We start from the raw sequence: 19,740 nt of genomic DNA, 5'->3' as shown, positions 1-19,740 counted from the left end.
ATCTCTTCTTGTTGGTAAAAGTGAAAGTCAGGATTCCCCACCAAGCAACTGGCGCGAGCACCTACAGTCTCAAGTCTCTATCCGCGCATGGAAGTTGGAACTTTTTTTTAGAGGGCCCCATTATCGATAAGCTTATATGACTGACCATTGCTGGACTTGGACAACTCCAACCCCCACATCCCTCTAAGCTAGCGTTACCTAGCAGGTGATTGGGCCCTGCAAGCAGCTTCTTTAAACTTCAGCTAGTTGATTGGTGCATTGAATTCATCACCAGATGATGCAAGTCCGGATCGCGTGAAGCTTTCTCACAAACCATCATCGGCGAGTCGGGTTCTGACCACCAACACACTGTGCCCCAAGCATCTCTCTTCCTTATCTGGGAGAATAGTCGCCGACATTGTCAGCATGGCGTCCAAAGTGTAAGTTTTTGTCCTCAATTCCGCCATTGCGACCGCTTTCTTCGGGTGATACTAAGTAGCAACAGCATCGTACTTGGCAGCCTTGACGGCAAGCTCGAGACGGCCTTCCAGAAGCTGGCGACGCTTCACTCCAAGAACCAATTCGCCTTCGCCATCATCACGGGCAACCTCTTCAGCATCGACCAGGACGAGAGTGTAATCACGCGACTACTCGAAGGCAAGATCGCGGTTCCTCTTACCACATACTTCACCGTTGGCACCATTGCGCTGCCTCCCCAAATCGTCGAGCGCATTGAGAAGAACGAGGAGGTAAGTTCTATTCTATTATTATTAACCACTTGCCAATTGGAGAGCAACTGTAGAAAGCTTACACTCTCGTGCCTACCAGATCTGCGAGAACCTTCACTTCCTCGGCAAGCGCAGCATCATCACAACTTCCGACGGTATCCGCATTGTTACACTGGGCGGCATTCTCGACAGAGAGATTGTGAGCGGCACGTCTAAGGAGCAACATCTCCCGTTTCACACTATCAATGATGCCACCGCCCTGCGAGGCGCGAACAAGACCGATATCCTATTGACCTCGACATGGTCTTCGAATGTCTGGGTCAACTCGAAGGTCCCATTGAACCTCGCCAACAAGCAGGTTGTCACAAGCTCCCCTGAAGTCGCCGAGCTATGCTCCGCTCTCAAACCACGATATCATTTGACCTTCTCTCCCGCCGATTTCTTCTATGAACGCGAGCCCTTCTTCTATTCCCCAGCACATGGACCGACCGACGCCAAACAGGTTACCCGCTTCATATCTATGGCACCCTACGGCAGTCCCGCGAAAGAAAAGTCCCTCTACGCATTCAACTTGGAGGCCGGGGTAACACCCGACACTCTTCCTCCGGGAAGCACCCTGACCCCCTTCAACCCTCCGAGAGGCGCCAAACGAGTGGCAGCAGGCGCCGATGGCTATACTGGACGCTTCGCTCAAGACCATCACGACGGTCCATCCCGCCGCCGAAGACGCCAGCGCTCACCTCCTCCGGATCCCAGCCGTTGCTTCTTCTGCCTTAGTAACGAGAATTTGGCAACGCACATGATCTGTTCCATTGGTGAGGAGGCATACATCACCACAGCCAAGGGACCCTTGCCACCCGCGGACCACTTCTCTGGCCAAGGCTTGAATTTCCCGGGTCACCAAATCATCATCCCACTCGCCCATGAGCCTACTATGCGAGCCATTCACACCAAAAGTCCCAATGCATTCGCTGAGATGACTCGACTTCGCGACGCTCTCCAAGCCATGATTGCGACGCAGTCCAACTACAGCCTGGGTGTTGTGACCTGGGAGATCAGTCGTGCCAACAATATCCATCTCCATTGGCAACTGATGCCTGTTCCTTCCAAGCTGATTCGTGACGGTCTGATCGAGCTCGGTTTCAAGGCTCAGGCCGAGGATACCAAGCATCCTCACTTTGAGGAAAGGGACATTGGACCGGGTGAAGACGAGACTAACGATTTTCTCCGGCTGTGGCTGTGGTCCGATGATGGAGACACGGGCATTATGGGCAAGCAGCTGGTCATGCCCATCGACGACACATTCCGATTCGACCTCCAACTCCCACGCAAGGTTCTCGCCAAGTTCCTGAACCTTGAGAACAGAATCCGCTGGCAGGATGTGGAGCAGTCGGTAGCAGAGGAGACCCAGGATGCGGACCACTTCAAGGCCGCCTTCAAGAAATGGGATTTCACGCTTGGCTAGGCTCCTTTTGTTTTATGGCGGGAAAAGTTTAACGATGATACCCTTCATTATAATTGCATGACGGCGGCGTTAGCAGATGGCTTGATTTTATTATTCCCCTTCAGATTATTAGGGGAACAGCCCTTTTTATTCTGGACTTGGTGGCAGAAACTGCCAACTTCACCGAAGGATATGCTTCTACACTGCTATATCCTATCGATTTGCGAATCGGATATAGGATGGGTGGCATCAATCTACTGTATTATAGGTACTTATGGGTACCAGCGTCATAGACTAAGCAATGACGTACTTGCATATAAAGCTAAGGAATATTGTGTTGACTATTGTGGAAAATATCGAGGATATATGTGTAATGCAAGAATTAGCCCAGCTCCTTCTGCGGCGGCGTCAAATCAGACGACGACGGGTCTGGCCGCTGCACCGCTGCCGCGGTCCTCCCAACACTCCTAGATGCAACCAGTGTAGTGGTGGTGGGGACCCAATCCGTCTCGAGGCTTTCGGCTTCCTCCCGGAACAATTTCCGGAGCCGCCTCTGATGCCACCAGGCCAGCGCACACACGACGCCCAGGACGATGACCGCCGCCGTCCCCGTCACTGTCCACCACTGTTGTGCTGCCAGTATACTGTCCTTCGTGTTGGTGCTCAACACTACGAGGGCGTTGGGGTCTGACGGGCGCAACCACTGTGACGCTGCGATCTGTTTTGTAAAAAGTTGATGATTTGGTCAGAGAACAATCAGGTGATGGTCGATAGATATACTCAGTTATAAGGGGAAATAATAACTTCGATCTAAATGATACTTGGGCAACAGACACCATAAAGAATGCAAAGAGCAATACAATAGTCAAGAGAAGCAAGAAGCAGACAGAAAAAGGAGCTGGGCCGAACCTCACTCACCCGACAAGCGCAAGCCCGATACGGCCCCAAGAGCTGCATCAGCGTCCCGCCCACGGCCGCAAAGACGCCGACGAGCCCGACGAGGGCCTGGCTCCACCAGTTGAGCGCCTTCGCGCGCGAAGGGGTCGTGCTCCAGCGCGCGCCGGACCGCACCTTCAGCCGGGCCTCCCACGCCCAGAGCACGACCGCGCCCGCCTGCGACGCCGCGTACAGCAGGTAGGTGATGGTGCGGCACGACAGCACTTTCCGCGGCGTGTTGTACGACGTTAGGAACGCCAGGGTCGAGGGCACGAGCAGGAGGAAGGCGGTGCCCCAGAATACATTCCACAGGTCCCCGAAATTCAGGCGGAGGCCGGCGCGCAGCTGGTCGGGCGTGATGAAGGCTGTTGTCGTTGTAGTTGTCGGAGGTGGTGAGGTTGCGTCAGTGTTGCTGTCGTTTGTTGTTGGCGGGGTAGCAGTGGCCGTGTGCTCTTTGGCGTATTCCTTGATGGCTTCATGGACCCAGCGCCTCTTGTTCAGTCCACGGTTCCAGAGCGTCACCGTCTGGAAACGCCCCTCGTACGTGTGCTCGATGAGCTCGTAGCCGCGGAGGCTGTGGGTCATTCGTCTCACGAAGGTGTGCTTCTTGAGCCTGATCTTGATGTCACCCCAGAAACCAGGGGCGGGCCGGACCGGGCCGGCACGGGAGTTACCGCCGTCGTAGACGATGCCTTGCAGGACGCTGGAGCTGTTGGACGCGAGCATGGCGCAAGAGACCGTTGCGAGGTACGGTATCGTCATCCACCCTGTGGCAAGTCAGCGGCGTGAGTAATACTAGAAGACATATAAGTTCATGTAAAGTGAATTATGGTGCTTACACATGCCGAAAGCCAGGGCGTGACTGCTATCGTTGTCACCGAGACTGTTCTGGATGTCTATGACTGTGTAAATGAAACCTCCCACGAAGAAGAGCACCGGAGCGCCGATGGTACTTCCGAAACTTGGACGTGATGTTAGAGCTATGTACTTACTCACCCCCCTTCTTCAATTCACTTAATCTCCACGGTTTCTTTCGACTCACCTTGCTTGTGAGTTTAACAGAGCTTTCAGCTTCGTGGGTAATGACACGACCCCAATTTGAAGCCCACCCCTCTTTTTCAGCTCTTCGTACTCGTCGATCATGACCATGACTCTGTACCAAGTGTCATCCACCAGCTGCTGATGTGGCGACCCTGCTGCCTCCGCGTTCTCCATTCCGTTGTTGTCGTCATAGGTTGCCTCGGTCTCGCTCGCGGCCGAAGTAGTAGTAGCATAGCTCCCTCGCCTCCTCTCCACGAACCCCGTGGTTGAGATACGGATGTTGCCCACCACGACCGCGAGCAGCAGCTGACCGCGCACCTTGACGGGTACAATGGGCTTAACCCCCGCTTTGGAGCTAGTAGCAGGGGGCCGCAGGAACTCGAGGACCTTGCGGTCGAGCACGAACTCGCACATGGCGCTCATGAGCATGGGCCCCGCGAACGCGAAGCAGATGGACAGCCAGACAGTGGTGTCGAGGGCCATGAGCAGCATGGCGCCCAGCAGGCGCAGCCAGTAGGTCGCGAAGCCCAGGACGTCATGGGGGCGGGCGCGGAACACGACGTCCGGGACGGCGAGCTTACGGGCGCGCGGCACGTTGAGGCAGAAGGCCAGGCTCGGCAAGATGAACTGTACAAGCGGGCCGATCCACTGGGACAGCTTGCTGAAGTGCGAGATCTCCCACCCGGGGCACTGCGCCGTGCACCACGCGTAGGGGACCTGGACGACGGGCGCCCCTGCCGGGTCGCCGTTCCACTCGGCGCCGCACGGGAACTGGCCGTTGTCGATGGCGGCCTGGAGCGAGGCTGCGCTCGTGCCGGGCAGGAAAAAGGAGCTGTTTGTGAAGGTCAGGTTGTTGTTGTTGCTGACCGCCAGAGATTCATTCACGGCCCGCAGGCAGCAGTGCGTAAAGTTTTGACCGCCAAGTTGCAGAGCACGGGAACTCGGAGGGTATAACGGCAAATTGGCTAGCTGTGGGATGAGATCCCCAACAGTTAGAAAGGCCATTATTTTGCAGTGTGCTATATGTAGAGTATACTCAGCTTCGTATACGACCGAGTATTAGGAGTATCAGTGATCGCGGGGAACTCGTAACAGGTAGAGCGGCCGCCATATTATCTGCTTCACACCTCCCGTGTAAGTGCTTACTCGGGGTGTCACCGATCATGTATTCGAAAAAGGAAGCACCACTACATGCAGGTCTTACCTGGCTGGGTTATCCTTAGAGGGTATGTCACCTGTTTCACGTGAGACGTCTCATATTTCGAAAACCGTAATTGGACAGAGCGGTCCCCCTTCCAAGCCACAATTTGGCTAGATAATGCCGTGCCACAAACTATATTCCGATGTGTGGACGACAGATAGCGGGAAGGGAAATGAATCTCAACTGCAGAAGGACGGCAATCTCCACTGACCGGAGATTCTCCGATGGTTATACAGATCTATCTGTGGTGTCACTTGATACTGCCTTGGTATTGTATCGTGGCTTGCAGGTCCCGATGTGTTCATACTTTCAATAGCACAAATATGCTCATGCCAGTATATCCCCTTTGGTAGTCAGACAGGATAGAAGACCCCGTACCTTCCAATGAACAACGCTGATGTGTTACCACCATCAGCCCCTAACTAATAAACAGTCATTATGCTCAAAACCAGACACTAATGAACTGGATGAGGAGGCCTGCATCAACTAGCAATGCAAGCGTGATGATGGCTGTAGTAAAGATCAGAAAAGATGAAGGAGGGAACATGTCTCCTTTACTCCGTAGCCGCACTCAAGATGGGCAAGGTAAGCTACTGTGGGTCCCCAAGGAATAGTCTTCCGGATCCAGATTCGAACAACAAAGTAATGGCATTGACGATAACGGACCTGGCCTAGATATCCATATAGTATAATACAAGTCCGTCAACTCAATAACCGAAGTTGTCAACATTGAACTTTTGACCTCTGGTACAAAATCCCTGCGCTTTTCGACCGTACCTCGAGTGTACTGTATGTCTGGTAGAACGGATCCGACTCCGGCTGGCCCCATACTTAGCCGAGACCCACCCGTTCGGATCCAAGTCCGGACCCCGCTCCGCCCCATACATAGGAATTCAATTCACCTTTCTCGCTGGGGAAAATACAATCAACCAGCAACACTCACTGTTAATACTGCTGAACATAGCATTGAGGGAACGCAATCACAAGGTGCATGACTTTCAACAAAGATATAGTTTTGAACTTGTTTGTGAATTTTTTTCTTCAATTTCTCAAGCCTGCACGATTCCCAGATATCGAGTCCCCCTTTCGGTAGAACTCCATGACCCGGTTATAGAAACGTGCGCAATGCATAAGCAGCAGATCCATCCACCCAGACCATGTATGAGTTTGCAGAAGGAACTAATGTACAGCCTCGGCAGCAGAATTATCAATCTAATGACTCCTGCGCCAGCACCAAAAGTATGTAGGGAAATCCCATCAAGCCTATACGCTCACTACCATTCCCTAAAACAAAAGCGGGAAGGCATGCTTGGGGATTTCAGCCACCCCAATGTCCATCTGCAGTCTACTGGTCCTTCAAGTATTATGGTTCCGCAAAGTACCATGCAGAGACGTTTCCCAAGCCGTCTTTGTGTCTCTATCTCTGCAATATTGCAACAAGTAGCAAACAGGGTCCGATGGGGACCCATGGGCAAAGATCGGCAAGGTTGTTTTTTTGTTGAGTTAGGCAATGATTGCCATATACAAGGAAAATCATATTTTGGTGTTCGGAAAAAGTTTGGTCCGAGTGTGTTTGTTCGTACAGAGAATTCTTCATCGAGGCCAGTATGGCGGTGGCGTCGGGATCGTGAATAGTCGTCATGCTGGCTCGCTCCAAAGCGGGGAGGTGCCAGTGCGGATCTCTCGCGGTGAGAGTAGTTGTAAGTGTATGTGTGGTATCCTTTGCAAACAGGTGCAACGCGTGGATGACGGGATCCCTCCAAGGAGAATCGAAAAGACGAAAATGAAAAGTGCCAGTCGTCGGCATGCTTATAAACACAGTATAAGGAGACAGTGACCAAAGACGCCAATGAGCACAAATTCAGATGCCGGATCCAACAAAAGCTCAAGGCGATGCCGGTGACCGGGATGCTATGCCAATGCGTCCGTCTAATGCCGAACTGAGAGGGTATAATGGATGAAACAGAAAAAAGAAAGCTTGCAGAATGTGCAAGGGCAATAAGAACGCATGCCTTTTTGATGAAGGTGCGGATAATAGGATGATCAACCAAACAAAACTCCTGACTCTAGACTCCAACAGCAAAGAAGGCTGTTATTAATATGGGTCTCAGGTATTATGCAATATTATCATCAGTAGGATGCCATGCGGCGGGTTGTTGTTCGGTCGACACCTAGGATCGGCGAGTTGCCAATCATGCTGTTTGGTGAATCATGGCATCTGCCAGGGGCAGTGGGCGACTCGTCCACCATGGACTCGCGAGCGCCAAAGGCAAACGTCCTGGCACGGCCGAGACCTTTGCGCTTCTGCTGCAGCTTACCCATCTCTCGCTCACATGTCATCGCATGCTCCGAATCATTCATCTCAACGTATGATTGCGGATAGCAGCGCGAAGGGTGCTCGATAAAGAACTCGCTGTAGCCACCATCCAGAAGATATACCTCGGGATAAGTCAAGCGAGGATAATGCTCAGCGTTGACGCTTCGGTCTTCGGAACGGATGTGGCGGGCCATCAAAGGAGCACGGTGTGCCGAGTACTCGCAGTGGAAGATAAGTAGTACCTTTCCTTCCATGGGCTGCTCAAAGAGGTGGCGCGCCAGCAGCTCCTTGTCGTTGTAATTTATGGCGCCATCAATGTGGCCACCCTCGTACTCGTACTCAAAGCGGCAGTCAATGACCATCCGTTGGGTGTACTCGTGGCTGTACTTCCCATCCATGACGTCGAGGAATGTTTCTCGGGAAATGCGAGGTATGCTGTCGTTGTCGCCTTCAGGAAAGAAGTGAGGGAGAGCAGGGTCCTGCACGTCCTCAACGTCCATGACCGACTGCAGTGTGCTTGCTGGCACGGGGTCTTCCTTCTTTGGTTTGTGGACATCCGCAGGGTTCTCGAACATACTCAGTGACCGACGGTATTGGCGAGGTCGTCGCTGAAAGGGGTTCGATGGACGGCGAGAGTGGCCACTAATGGGAGAACCGTTGCGGATGCCTGTAAGGCTAGCAAACTGAGGTTTAGGACGTAAGGAGCTTGGCTCGTCAGAGTTCGGGCTGTTGGCGGTTTGAGGCCGACGTAATTGAGGGGGTGAGTCTTGAAAGCACTCGCCAAGGGAGAGTCCGGAAGGCACACGATTATCCGAGCCGAATCTGAAGGAGTTCAGCTGGTTCTCGGCATGTAACCGGCCCGCGATACCACTCGAGGAGTGGCCCTTAGTCCTTGTCAGCGAGGGGCGTCGAAGTGCAAGTCGCTTCCTGCTGTCGGTTACCAGAGGCTTCGGAGGGTCCAGGGTTGTCATTGAAGGTGGGCGCGACAGGGCGATGGGAGACTCCATCATCATGGAATCATCATCAGGCAGCTCCCCAGGCGTGGGAGATGTGACCTCGATAGACGCATCAGGGTATAAACACTTGTGAGGGAGTGGTGATATATCCATCTCCATCATGTCGCCCACACTCATGGGGACAGGAGATGACGATGCCGGCAGAGGCGGCGTAGTGATGTAGTCTCTGTTCTCCATACCGCCCATCATGTTGGACGTGAACAGGGCACGACGAGGCGTCGGGAAACGAGGGCTATTCAATAATAAGTCAGCCTTCATGTACATTCCCTGGCCTCGCCGACAGACTAGATCCTTACCTTCCCTCTGTATCTATCCTGAAGTTCTGGGACAGATCAGCAGCCAAGCTGGCAGTGGGAGATGAGCCACGAACAGACTTCAAGCTGAAGTAGTCGGGCTTAGACCGTTGGAGATGGTCCCTTATATTAAGGGTTCCAGACCCGAAGGGGTTCGAATTACTATAGTGAGAGTGTTGCGACCGGTAAATGTCGTGGGACTGGCCCCAGGTCGGGGGAGGCGCCGGGTGCATAGCAGCCAGCGGTGAAGAGGCGTCCATATTTGCGGTAGTCGTGCGAAAGCCGTGGTTCTATTACTAGTGAATGCCGGAAGTAGACGATCAGATGAGGATGTACGGCCGTAACTATACTCCTCGAAATTGCCTATTCAGGAATAGCAGCTGGCCAGTCAAAAGAGTGGAAGATGTCGCCACAATTAATGAATGCTTTCACTCGTGGAAGTCTATACGAAAGACGGATCGAAGGATGAGGTAGGTTTCGTAAAGCTGAGATTGGTGCTTGGTGGCATGAATCTGTGTACCAAATATCGATCTATATCTCTCTGGTTGCTCGAAGCTGTAACTGGGCGCAGAAACTGAGCTAACAGGTCCGCAAGTGAGGGTGGGCGAGTTGGGACGACTTCGAGGTTCGGTAGGGGAACAGAGGGTCGTCGATTCGAAGCGCAACAAGCTGTCACAATGGCATTGGCTAGCGAAAAGGATGGTGTAGGTTGTGTATATGGAGGAACTGGATATGTTCGGGCGGCGGGCAAGAACTTGAAGGGTGAACGGTGAGGTTCAGCTCGTCGTTGTTCAAGTTCTCTGGGATTGCTGGTTGGTGGGATTGCTGGGCGTGGAGACAAACAGCTGCCAGGCAACGGGGCCGTGTTGAATTAGAGGATGTCGGTACTGTGTCGGTATAAGACTTCCCACAGGTTTTTTGGTCGAGAACCGAAACAGCAGCAGTCGGATTGTAAGTAGTAGTAGGATATGTAGAAAGAGCCAGCCCAAGGACTAGATGAATGCGAATTACCGCCTTTCCTGCACACACGAAGAAGAGTGTAGAGGCACTATGATTGGCTCACGCGTAGCACGTTGGTTCACACAACCACGGAAGTCGATATGGCGAACTGCGGGACCAAGACACACGTCCAATCAGGATCAAGTCAAGGAAACCACCACCACGATGGACGATAGGCTCTCTCTTTTTCTCTGGTTTTCCGATTATGCGGAACACGTCCACCCCAAAAGATCGTGTCTAGTGTGCTTTGGCGGAGGGAAAGGCGGCACGGGGGTAGGGCGAAGCTTGTCGACTTCAAGGCCGGATGAGTGAGGAAAGGGAAACTTACAAAAGTGACCGTGGGCAACCGTGCCTTTTGTTGGACGGCCTGGGACAGTAGGGTGGAGAGCAGAGACAGTTGCTGCTCAGCACAGGAAAAAACGCCTGGGACAGCGTTGTCAGGGGCAATTTGGTGTGCACTGTAGTGCTACAACGTACTTATTTACTGAGCAGACAGAAGCAAACGCTAGTTGCGTTTTCAACCGCTGTCACCTACAGGGGCCGGGGGGGGGGCCTAATCGCTGGTGGGTGGGATAGGGAGGGGTGCTGGGTGGAAGCAAGCCCCAGCTGGGCATGGGCTCCATCAATGGGCATGGCATGCGTGCTCCCTGCCATGGGTGACGGTACCTGTTCCTGACGCTTGACGCTGCTGCTGCTAATAGCAACTTCTAAGAATGGCCCATCCATCGGGCTAGCAAACCCCGCTAAACGCTGGTCTTGCAACTTGCAACCCTGTGGAACCAGGCGTTTCCTCACTAGGTGGTAAAATGCTACGCTATCCCAATTGTCAATTGCCCACTGTCTGGGGCTCGCCTACGTGCCATGCTCCCAGGAAACAGAGAGCGGGAGCTGGTTACATCATCTTGGTTGTTACAACCACTGCCAAAAACCTGAATTGGCCATTCCAGCTGTTACCACTAACAGCTACAAGCGCCCGATGCAGTAATGCGTGCCATTGTGCCCCCCATTGCACACCCCCGGACCAATGCACTGTAGCCCTGGATTAGAGGTCACAGCCCGGATTCAAGGACTCGCATCAACTCGGCTGACGCTGACGAATAGCGGCGCCATGTCGTCCTGTCAGTCTGTCCTTGAAACCTTGTCCGTCAAGCAGGCAGGTTTCATGCTGCCAGTTCATTTCCTAATCCGTTACCTGCCCGCCCAACCCGGCGATGGAGTGCAGTCTGGCAGTGCGAGGCTCGGCTGTAGACACCGGCTGCCCAGATCTACGGTACGAGTACCCAGAATTCTTGTTGCTAGATCACGCAATACATCTCGTCAGATCACCGATGCATTCACGCTCGACTTCTGTGTACCTTGTCGGACCGGTGGGATTCAAGAAAGAAAAGAAGAAGAAGAAAAAGGCTACATAAATTTGTGAGACAATATCCAGTTTCCCTGTCTTTGAGACTTTTTTTTTCTTTGCCTTCGACGCCGAGGACTTTTAGTGAGTGCAGCTGCCTTGTATTCGGGACAGCAGCAGCGTACTCCGTATTCACTCCGCCATTGCCGTTCACAAAGACTGCAAGCATTATATGCAAGTTATGTCGCGATTGCGGACTCATGGAAGGCGTTGCTGGGTGAGCTCACACTAGAGATAACCTCAGCTCCAGGGCACGACCAGGCCTGCATGTACTTTACAAATATTAATGGGAATCGCCGACCCAAGTCAGGCTCGACGCCGGCTTCTATTTCTAATCCATCCCTTTAGACCCGGACTGCCAAAATTGGCTCTTGAACTATTTGTGTCAAACCAGAATTCCTCCACGGCTTGTTTCGGTAGGCGGGCATTAGGCTTTTGCATACTCTCGCCCTTGCAGAAGAGCTTGCAGGTGCACACTGCATACAATACGTACAGACAGATACTCAGATACTAGTGGTAGAAGGCGACCAGAATGGCGACAGCCAGAAGAAGCAGAACGATCGCCAAGCGCCGCTTTGTGGGCTAAGGGCTACTTCCGCTTTGGGAAATACCCCAGCAGGATCGTGCAGCTCGTTCGTCTGAGGGCTGGTCACCTGGGCTTACATCGGTGATCGGCTTACATGTAAGTATTTCTGGTCTAACCTGTGGTCTGGGGTTTTTCAGCGGCTGAGACGAAGGGCTTAGGTGCTTAGGAGCCCAAGCGATTCGAGCAGGTTGTTTCGAGATATATTAACTTTCAGTATGCTAACGGGACACAAAAGTCGGTCTGGCAGACGAATAGCACGGCGTCCTTCACTTGCACCCGAAGCCAGACGACGGCGACAGGAGCTAAGCCCTTGAACCAACTGGATGGAACACGCCCGCCCAACCCAGGCGTTCGTTCAGCGCCAATGCAAGCTTTCAGCTTTCAATGTCTCATGAGTTTCCGGGGGCGGTGTTCTCGAACGCGAGAGCCCCGGCTGCCCTCAAGGAATGAAGCTTGCCTCCGAGCCAACATCATCTCGCTAGACCAGGAATGCCGTGATGCAAGTCCAACAGCTCTCATCATATCGTGAGACATCCAATCCCACCCACACGTGAAATTTCTCAACGAGTGACGATAACCTCATCCGGATGCTTCAGGGGTCCAACGGGTTCCGGACCCTTCAATATTGCAAATTACACAGTCCCGTTGTCGCAGGCCTGGAACGGGCTTGGGCTTACAAGTCTGAGTACTTGCGGAGCCGGAAGCCTTTCCCATTTACCGCACCGTACCTACAGTTCGATGGTCCAAAATGCCGAACGGCTGAGTTACATATATCCCCGATGTATATACTTTCTGTCTTGTAAGATACTGTGCACTAAGGGGTCGAATGATTGACTGACCAGCCCTGTGGGAATCAATCGCACCGTGGAAGAGCTTTTCTGCAGGCCTGAAACTCGCTTCTTCGTCGAAAGCAGCGAAGCGTCGAAAGCATTGACATGGAAAAAAAAACAGTGTTTCTGTTTAACAGTAACAGTACCAGACTTCTGGAGATTGAGCGGGTGCGGCCTGGTGTGGTTCGCCGAATCACTGCTTCTTTTTAGAAACGGTTCCTCCTTGGTTGCTGTGTGAATAAGCATCACCCCGGCAGCTATATGCTGGGATGGGGCATCGTGCAGGGAAACCCCCGGTGGCCATGCCGTGCAGTGCGAGGAATGCACGACGATGGTGGTGATTTGGCTTTCTGGTTGCAGAAGCCCTGCAGCAGCGTCAGAAAGTCGCCCGGTAGCCCGTAACCTCGTAAGGATAAAGGGCACTCCATCCTGCCATCCGAATGGCACCAGATGACAAGTGACCAAGGTGACCCGAAAACGGAAGCAATGGGAAGAGCGTGCAGCAGACATGCAGTAGACATGCAGTAGCCTGCACAGAACTTCCCATTCCGGATCCTAGTTACCTGCACCATACTTGGTTGCAGTCACAGCTCCTACAGCTTACGTTCTTGGCCGACGTTTGACAATGCTCATGGCAGACATGGTAGACATGCATGGTTACCGTTGTTTACATGGTGCGCATCCGGCCCAATCACCGCACAGCCTCCAGAACAGAGTGTATGCGGAGCGGACTGCCAACACATAGTGACTGATTTAGTTTTTTGTTATGTTGTGCTGCTGCTGCAATATTATGTTATGTTGAGTATGTTTTGTTACGATATTTATGTTATGTTCAGGGCTACAGCAGTAGGGCATGGAACATAAGGGAATACCGAAGCCGATGTGCTGGCCGATGGGATGAGAAGACAGACCGAGGTCTCCCACTGCCCTGAGCGGAAATCAAATATTATCAAATATTCGGTGTGTCTCTGTGTGATTGGAAGACACAAGCGCAAAGCTCCATGGCTCAAATTTGATTGTAGCCCGAGCCGCGTCGGAGAAAATCACCTTGGGCCCGATCCTGGAAATAGAGGCATAAATGGGCGCTTATGAGGCGGCCGGGTAGGGAAGAACAATAATGTTCTACCCAGAGATGAAGATGAACGACAGGCCTCAGCCTGGTCTGGAGATTTGGCCCTTCACACCACCTGCGCTGAGACCAGCAAGCTGGCCGGAGCGATGAAGAAGAAAAAAACCGCCAGGCAAAAACCCCAAGGATCAAGCCGGTTTCCATTCATTTGACAAGCAACAATTTTCGTTCGGGAAATGTTCTAAAATGGATATCACTCCAAAGCAAATAGCGTCTCGCGTGGCAGCCAGACAGCGTCGATGGTTCATGGAAGCCAGGGCGCAAGCTTCGATCACCCGTCCTGTATTCCGATCTCATGGAGTGGTGGCCGACGTCATTCGCCTGAGTTCAGACCAAGTTTCCCGGACCGGCCTACTGATCTTCGGCGCGACCCTCGGGTTGGCGCACAAAACAATCGTCATTTTTCATTTCAGAATCCCATAGTAATCTTTGTCCCATTCTGGCATCTCGTGATCTCACTGGTATCGTATCAAGGCCATTCTTGCGAGGTAGAAAATCAGGGAATGGCGTCGTATAGGACCGGCGCTTCACCGCAACTAGAGGGTATCGAGATCCAGTCCTGTTATTGTGTGTTTCGTTTGTTGATTGTTTACATGTTGGCTGGCATACACGACGATAGCAACCAGATGCAGACCGGACGACATGCAGGACACGTCTGTCTCAAGCGGCTATGCTCCAGACAAATCTGCTGACCGCCATCTGCGGTTCGACCGCAACGGCTTGGGCTGATAGGATTACAGTTCCGATCCTTACGCAGAGCGCATGAAAAGCAAGCTGGTGAAGGTTGGGTGGAAACAAGCCGATGTCCAATGGGAGCCGTCAATTGGCCTATTACCCCTCGCTTCGCGGGTCTCAGCAGCTTCTCAGCTCCTCAGGTAAACTGAGATAGTCAGCTTGATCTCCTCATCCGGCAAGTAGCTCAATCCCTACGAGCTCCGACATCCCGCCACCTAGTTTGTCTATTGGGCTTGGTGCAAAGGCCGGTGCCGTCTGCTTCACGGCATAAAGGGCATGGTCTCATCCAGATGCACGATGGTCCTGCGAAACGGATCCCTCTGGCGTCCTTGTGATGGTCCTTGTGTTTGATGTTCAGCAAGGAACAGTGGAGCGCATATGGGGAAGGGTTGAGATCCCCCCCAGTCCACTGCGCAGCCCAGCAGGCTTTATGCTGCAAATGAGGGGTAAAGGCGTCAAGTAAACAATTCTCAGGCCTTACGCGTATGAGTAAACATTTGGTGGTCCCTGGTCAGCTCTGCTCGCGAAGTCACGAGACGAGGCTAAACCGAAGCCGGGCAAGCCTTTCTGCAGTCACCTGCAGAGCTGAGCAGGGTCTACGATCCTTCCGTCAGCTCTGGCGGTTAAGAGGACGGACGGCCTGACGGCTGTTTCTATGGCCAGTCACCGTCGGTTGGCACGCTGATCAAGTACCACTCAATCTCGGCCTGGGTAGTATTAATACTACTATCCGCAGCCATCACGGAAGATGGCGGAGGCCAGTCCCTTGTTTCTGACTCCGGCTGCCTAGAAAAGCAACTGGTCGAGTCTTACATTGAGAGACAGTTGTAGGTACGGTGCGAAATCATATAGGGATGAAGAGCTCAATAACGTGTTTTAGCATTGACGTTCAACGTCGTAATAGTCTCACTGATCGTCTCCGGTTTGCCTTGCTTGACTCGAGGCTGACCAAACAACAGTTGCTGGAGCCTGTGGTTCCAACAGTCAAAGCACTTTGCCCACTAACTCCATACTACTATATTCATAGATGTTGCTGCGTCCGGTAGGCCGGCATTCCTTCCTCGAGAACTCTTTTTTGCCCCTTACTAGGACCCTGGAGGCAACCGCAATCTTGAGCTCGAACACAGCTTATGCTTGCTTGCTTCTGGATTTTTCTTCGACTGGAGCTCTGTTTCGGTTGTTCCTTAGGGGGCAAGAGGAGTCTGTATTAAGATTCGTGACAAATTCGACCGACTCCATCCATAGCCGTATCCTTTGGTACATATCCAGAGCCCCATTCATCTCCATGTGGGAAAAGAAAAATTGAGGACGCCGCCCAAAAAAAAACTTCGATTCTCCTAGGCAACTGATGGTACAAACACATCCACACGGAAACCACCGAGTCATTTCGTATATGATGACGAGGTCAATAGTGCCGGCCACATACAGCAGTCGTCCCACGAGCTGGGTTTGAGGCCCATACAGTATATATCGCTTGTTACTCACATCGTGGAAACATGATCTCCATTCCGTAACCTTCGCTATTACTCCAGCAGGGCTAGTTATTAGGGGTAGCTAGCAACAGCCAGGCGATGAGCATTGGGCAATCTGGCAATGGAGGGGCAGGTGGAGACCCCCGGAAGCTATCAGCGGGTGGTAAGGGCCGGCAAAATTAAAAAAAAAAGTTGAGAGCAGCTGGTCTTATCCATAGCATTACGATAGTGATAGTCGATACCCATGAAAATTACTGCAAGTGCAGCATCGTCACGTCAAATCCGCCCATTGGACCCCGAACATCAGTCAATATGGGAAACAAACGGAAGAGAGGTGCTAGGAACAACTCCAACGATGTTCAACCGTCTCGCAAGAAGTCAAAAGATAGCCACCAGGCCTCGCAACAAACTCCCGCTGATGGAGCCGTCAACCTTGATCTCGACAAATCTCCCTTCTCTGCCCAAGTAACCACCAACGACGAACGAAAACGCGAGGCCCATGTCTATGATCTTCTCGGTAGCCTCGACAGCGCTGAGCGCATTGCAGCTGCAGATGCTGTCATTACCGGTCTCCTTGCGAGTGAAGAATCCGTCCTCGAGCGACATCTCGAGAAGCGCCTATTCCGAGGCCTCGCCAGTTCCCGCAATGCATCAAGAGTGGGATTCAGTCTCGTACTGACAGAAATACTCGCCCAGCTCTTTGGTCCTAATGCTCTGAGCAAGACGAAGTTCCCAGGCTTGCCATTCGCTACTGTGTTGGACATCCTCCTGGAGAAGACCAAGCCCAATGGGGCTTTACCGGGACAAGAAGAGAGGGATCTATACTATGGGCAGTTGTTTGGCTTGCAGTGCTTCATCGAGTCGAAGGTGCTATTTGGCAGTGATGATTCCAGGTGGTCCAAGGTCATGGGTCTTCTGCTGGATTTGGCCAACAAGAAAGTATGGTTGCGCTCACAATGTGTCTGGCTCATTGTCGAGACATTGCCGCAGATGGGCGAGGCAAGGGCCAGCGAAACAATTCAGCAGCTAATCAAGATTGGCTTGGGGAAAACAGCTGAGGGCGTTGGCCTCTGGCTTGGGGCTACAACCTGCTACCCAGAAATGAAGATGCCCTCAAAACCATGGAGCCACCCCTTGGCCACCAAGAGCTTGCCTGAACTCGCAAATGTGCTCAAGGACAATTTGAAGCAAGACGATGGCGCTAAAGAAGCTGTGATAATCAAGGCCAAGTCGGGCAGCTGGAATGCGCAACTACATTTCGTATGGGACCTGATCCTAGCATACTTCGTCGAGCGTGTCAAGAAGAGCAAATCAAATGATGCTGGCGACTTGAAGCTCTTTTGGAGCACGGTGATTGATGGTGAGTCTGCTCCCTTTTCTGTTTGTGGCTAGAACTCTCTTCTAACAACCATAGATGGTTTGTTTTCCAAAAACGCTACCGAGCAACAGAAATTCCGTGGCTTGATGATTTTCCAGAGGTTCCTACAGGCATTCTCCGCACAAAAGTCAAACAGCCCAATCAAGGCCCTGTTCTCGAAGAATCTGATGAGATGTCTGATAAACCAATCAGCTAAAGAGGACCGATACCTTCACCGAGCAGCTACTAAATCGCTGAAGATTGTTGAGGGCATCGTGGAGACAGAACCGGTCACCCTATTGCCCATCTTGGAAGAGCTCCTCGGCAAGAATGGTGCTTATGACTTTGACCAACAAACACACCAGAGCACCGTGGAGAAGATTCTTCAATATGTCACATCTGACAATGTTAAGGCTGTTCTCAAATTCCTGCGAGACCCTGTTGTTGTCGTCAAAGAGTGAGTTTATATCATTAACCATATACGAGTATAGCTACTGACAAGCAAATAGGCAAGATGGGGTAGAGAAGTGTCGCCAAGTGTTTGCTGGATACGTCTTCTTTATGTGCGTTCGAAGACAGTCATCGGAAGAGGAATCAGGCGATTTGCAACGGGACCAAGACGCGGTGCTGAAAATTACGCTTGAAGAGTTGGTGAAGAACTCGTACTCTAGCTCGGCCAATCTCTCCCCTGAACTTTCTGACAAGACTCGACAAATCTTCCGCAACCGACTGTCATCTGCGCTCGCAAAGCTGACAAAGCGCCATTCGGATTATCGTTTCTTGTGTGACGCAGTGGTCACTGTAGAACCAACTGCAGTCAATATGAGTGCGGATCTGGAAGCTGAGCGCAAAACTGCCTTGAAGACTCTGCAGAAGCTGACCAAGCAGAGCCAAAAGGAGGGTTCGGAAAGCAGCCCCTCTCTTAGTCTCGCACTGCTTTATGCCATCACCATCCTGCAGCTATATGACGGCGATGCCGATGCCCTTACTACCTTGGAGGACTTGAAGCAGTGCTCGGAGAAGTTGAAGGAGACTGATGCTGCGGCTTCATCTCTGTTGGTTGAAATCCTGCTTTCAATGGTCTCCAGGCAGTCCCCTTTGATGCGACAGATCACACAGCAGGTTTTCGAAGCATTCACACCGCAACTCTCTGCGGATGCTCTCGAAGGGTTGACCGAGCACCTTGCAGCAGAAGAGAATATGAAGGGCCAGCAGGCTCTTTTCGACGCCGAGGACGAAGACATGCCTGACGCGGAGCAATCGGGTGAAAGCGGAAGTGAAGATGAGGACGTCGATGATAACGAAGACGAGATCTCAGAGCTTGGGTCTGATGTCGAGTTCGTCACCTTGAATGGCGAGGATGCAAATGCTGAAGAGAATGATGACGATGATGAGGACTACGATGAAGCTAAAGCGAAAGATATTGCCGATCTCGATGTTGCTCTTGCAAAGGTTTTGGGAAGCCATCGCCTCGACCAGGACAACGATGCTGAAACTTCTGATGATGACGCCGACATGACAGACTCGGAGATGATGGCGTTAGATGAGAAGCTGGTTGAGGTCTTCAAACAACGGGCCCAGAAGACCAACAAGAGCAAGGAGAAGAAGGATGCTCGAGCAATGATGATTCATTTCAAGCATCGAGTACTGGATTTCTTGGATATCTACCTTAAAAAGGAGGCGCATAACCCCTTGGCATTCGACCTGGTTCTGCCACTCCTCGGGCTCATCCGCACGACGCAGACTAAGGAGCTCGGGAAGAAGGCGACCGACATTCTCTCTAACTTTGCCAGGGTATTCAAGAAGGGACGGGGGATACGGAAGGTTCTACGATCGACTCTGGCAAGCAAATAACACTGTTGCAAAAGATCCACGAAGAGGCCTCGCTGGATAGCACACACGCCTTTGCCCGGGCGGTATCGACTACAAGCTTGTTGGTCGTATCCAGCCTGTTCGCTGCCGACAAGGAAAACATCCAACGGGCTGCGGCTGTCTACACCCAAACCCAGATCGATTGGACTCTGGGGAGGAAACGGATACAGCCATCCTTCTTCACAGATTGGATTAATTGGTGTCAAGGCTACGCTAGCAACGCGAAGGCATGAGCATGTATAGATATCGATATTACCTGTCCGAGATACCCCCATTAGAGGTTCGATGAATTATGTAGCAAAAGAATTTGTCCATGTATGACTACCATCTGTTTCCATTCCCTATACTAACGCGGAAGAGACGGCAGACCCGGATGATCCGGGCACTCATCTCGGATGGGAAT

At 52.2% G+C, this 19,740-nt stretch overlaps 4 protein-coding genes across 4 annotated transcripts; 2 read left to right on the top strand and 2 right to left on the bottom strand.

Annotated features, from left to right (window-relative positions):
- Positions 1-405: 405 nt before the first annotated feature.
- Positions 406-2,172, top strand: PG994_012166 (CwfJ C-terminus 1-domain-containing protein-like protein; the record flags this gene model as incomplete). Its single annotated transcript, XM_066863575.1, has 3 exons — positions 406-419; positions 485-728; positions 808-2,172. 3 exons carry the CDS (start codon positions 406-408, stop codon positions 2,170-2,172), a joined length of 1,623 nt encoding a protein of 540 aa, XP_066712685.1.
- A 361-nt stretch (positions 2,173-2,533) lies between these two features.
- On the bottom strand, positions 2,534-5,133 carry PG994_012165 (uncharacterized protein; the record flags this gene model as incomplete). The annotated part of the gene is made up of 4 exons (XM_066863574.1): positions 2,534-2,869; positions 3,070-3,854; positions 3,927-4,048; positions 4,130-5,133. The coding sequence occupies 4 exons, from the start codon at positions 5,131-5,133 to the stop codon at positions 2,534-2,536; spliced, it is 2,247 nt and encodes a 748-aa protein (XP_066712684.1).
- A 2,326-nt stretch (positions 5,134-7,459) lies between these two features.
- Positions 7,460-9,215, bottom strand: PG994_012164 (uncharacterized protein; the record flags this gene model as incomplete). The annotated part of the gene is made up of 2 exons (XM_066863573.1): positions 7,460-8,894; positions 8,959-9,215. The coding sequence occupies 2 exons, from the start codon at positions 9,213-9,215 to the stop codon at positions 7,460-7,462; spliced, it is 1,692 nt and encodes a 563-aa protein (XP_066712683.1).
- A 7,205-nt stretch (positions 9,216-16,420) lies between these two features.
- Positions 16,421-19,570, top strand: PG994_012163 (uncharacterized protein; the record flags this gene model as incomplete). The annotated part of the gene is made up of 4 exons (XM_066863572.1): positions 16,421-17,468; positions 17,523-17,922; positions 17,975-19,289; positions 19,313-19,570. The coding sequence occupies 4 exons, from the start codon at positions 16,421-16,423 to the stop codon at positions 19,568-19,570; spliced, it is 3,021 nt and encodes a 1,006-aa protein (XP_066712682.1).
- Positions 19,571-19,740: the final 170 nt, after the last annotated feature.

This window comes from Apiospora phragmitis (assembly GCF_038363925.1).
Source record: "Apiospora phragmitis strain CBS 135458 chromosome Unknown utg000010l:1.0-9815664.0:1.0-9183399.0, whole genome shotgun sequence".
Classification (NCBI taxonomy): Eukaryota; Fungi; Ascomycota; class Sordariomycetes; order Amphisphaeriales; family Apiosporaceae; genus Apiospora; species Apiospora phragmitis.
This window is presented reverse-complemented; position numbering and strand designations above follow the sequence as displayed.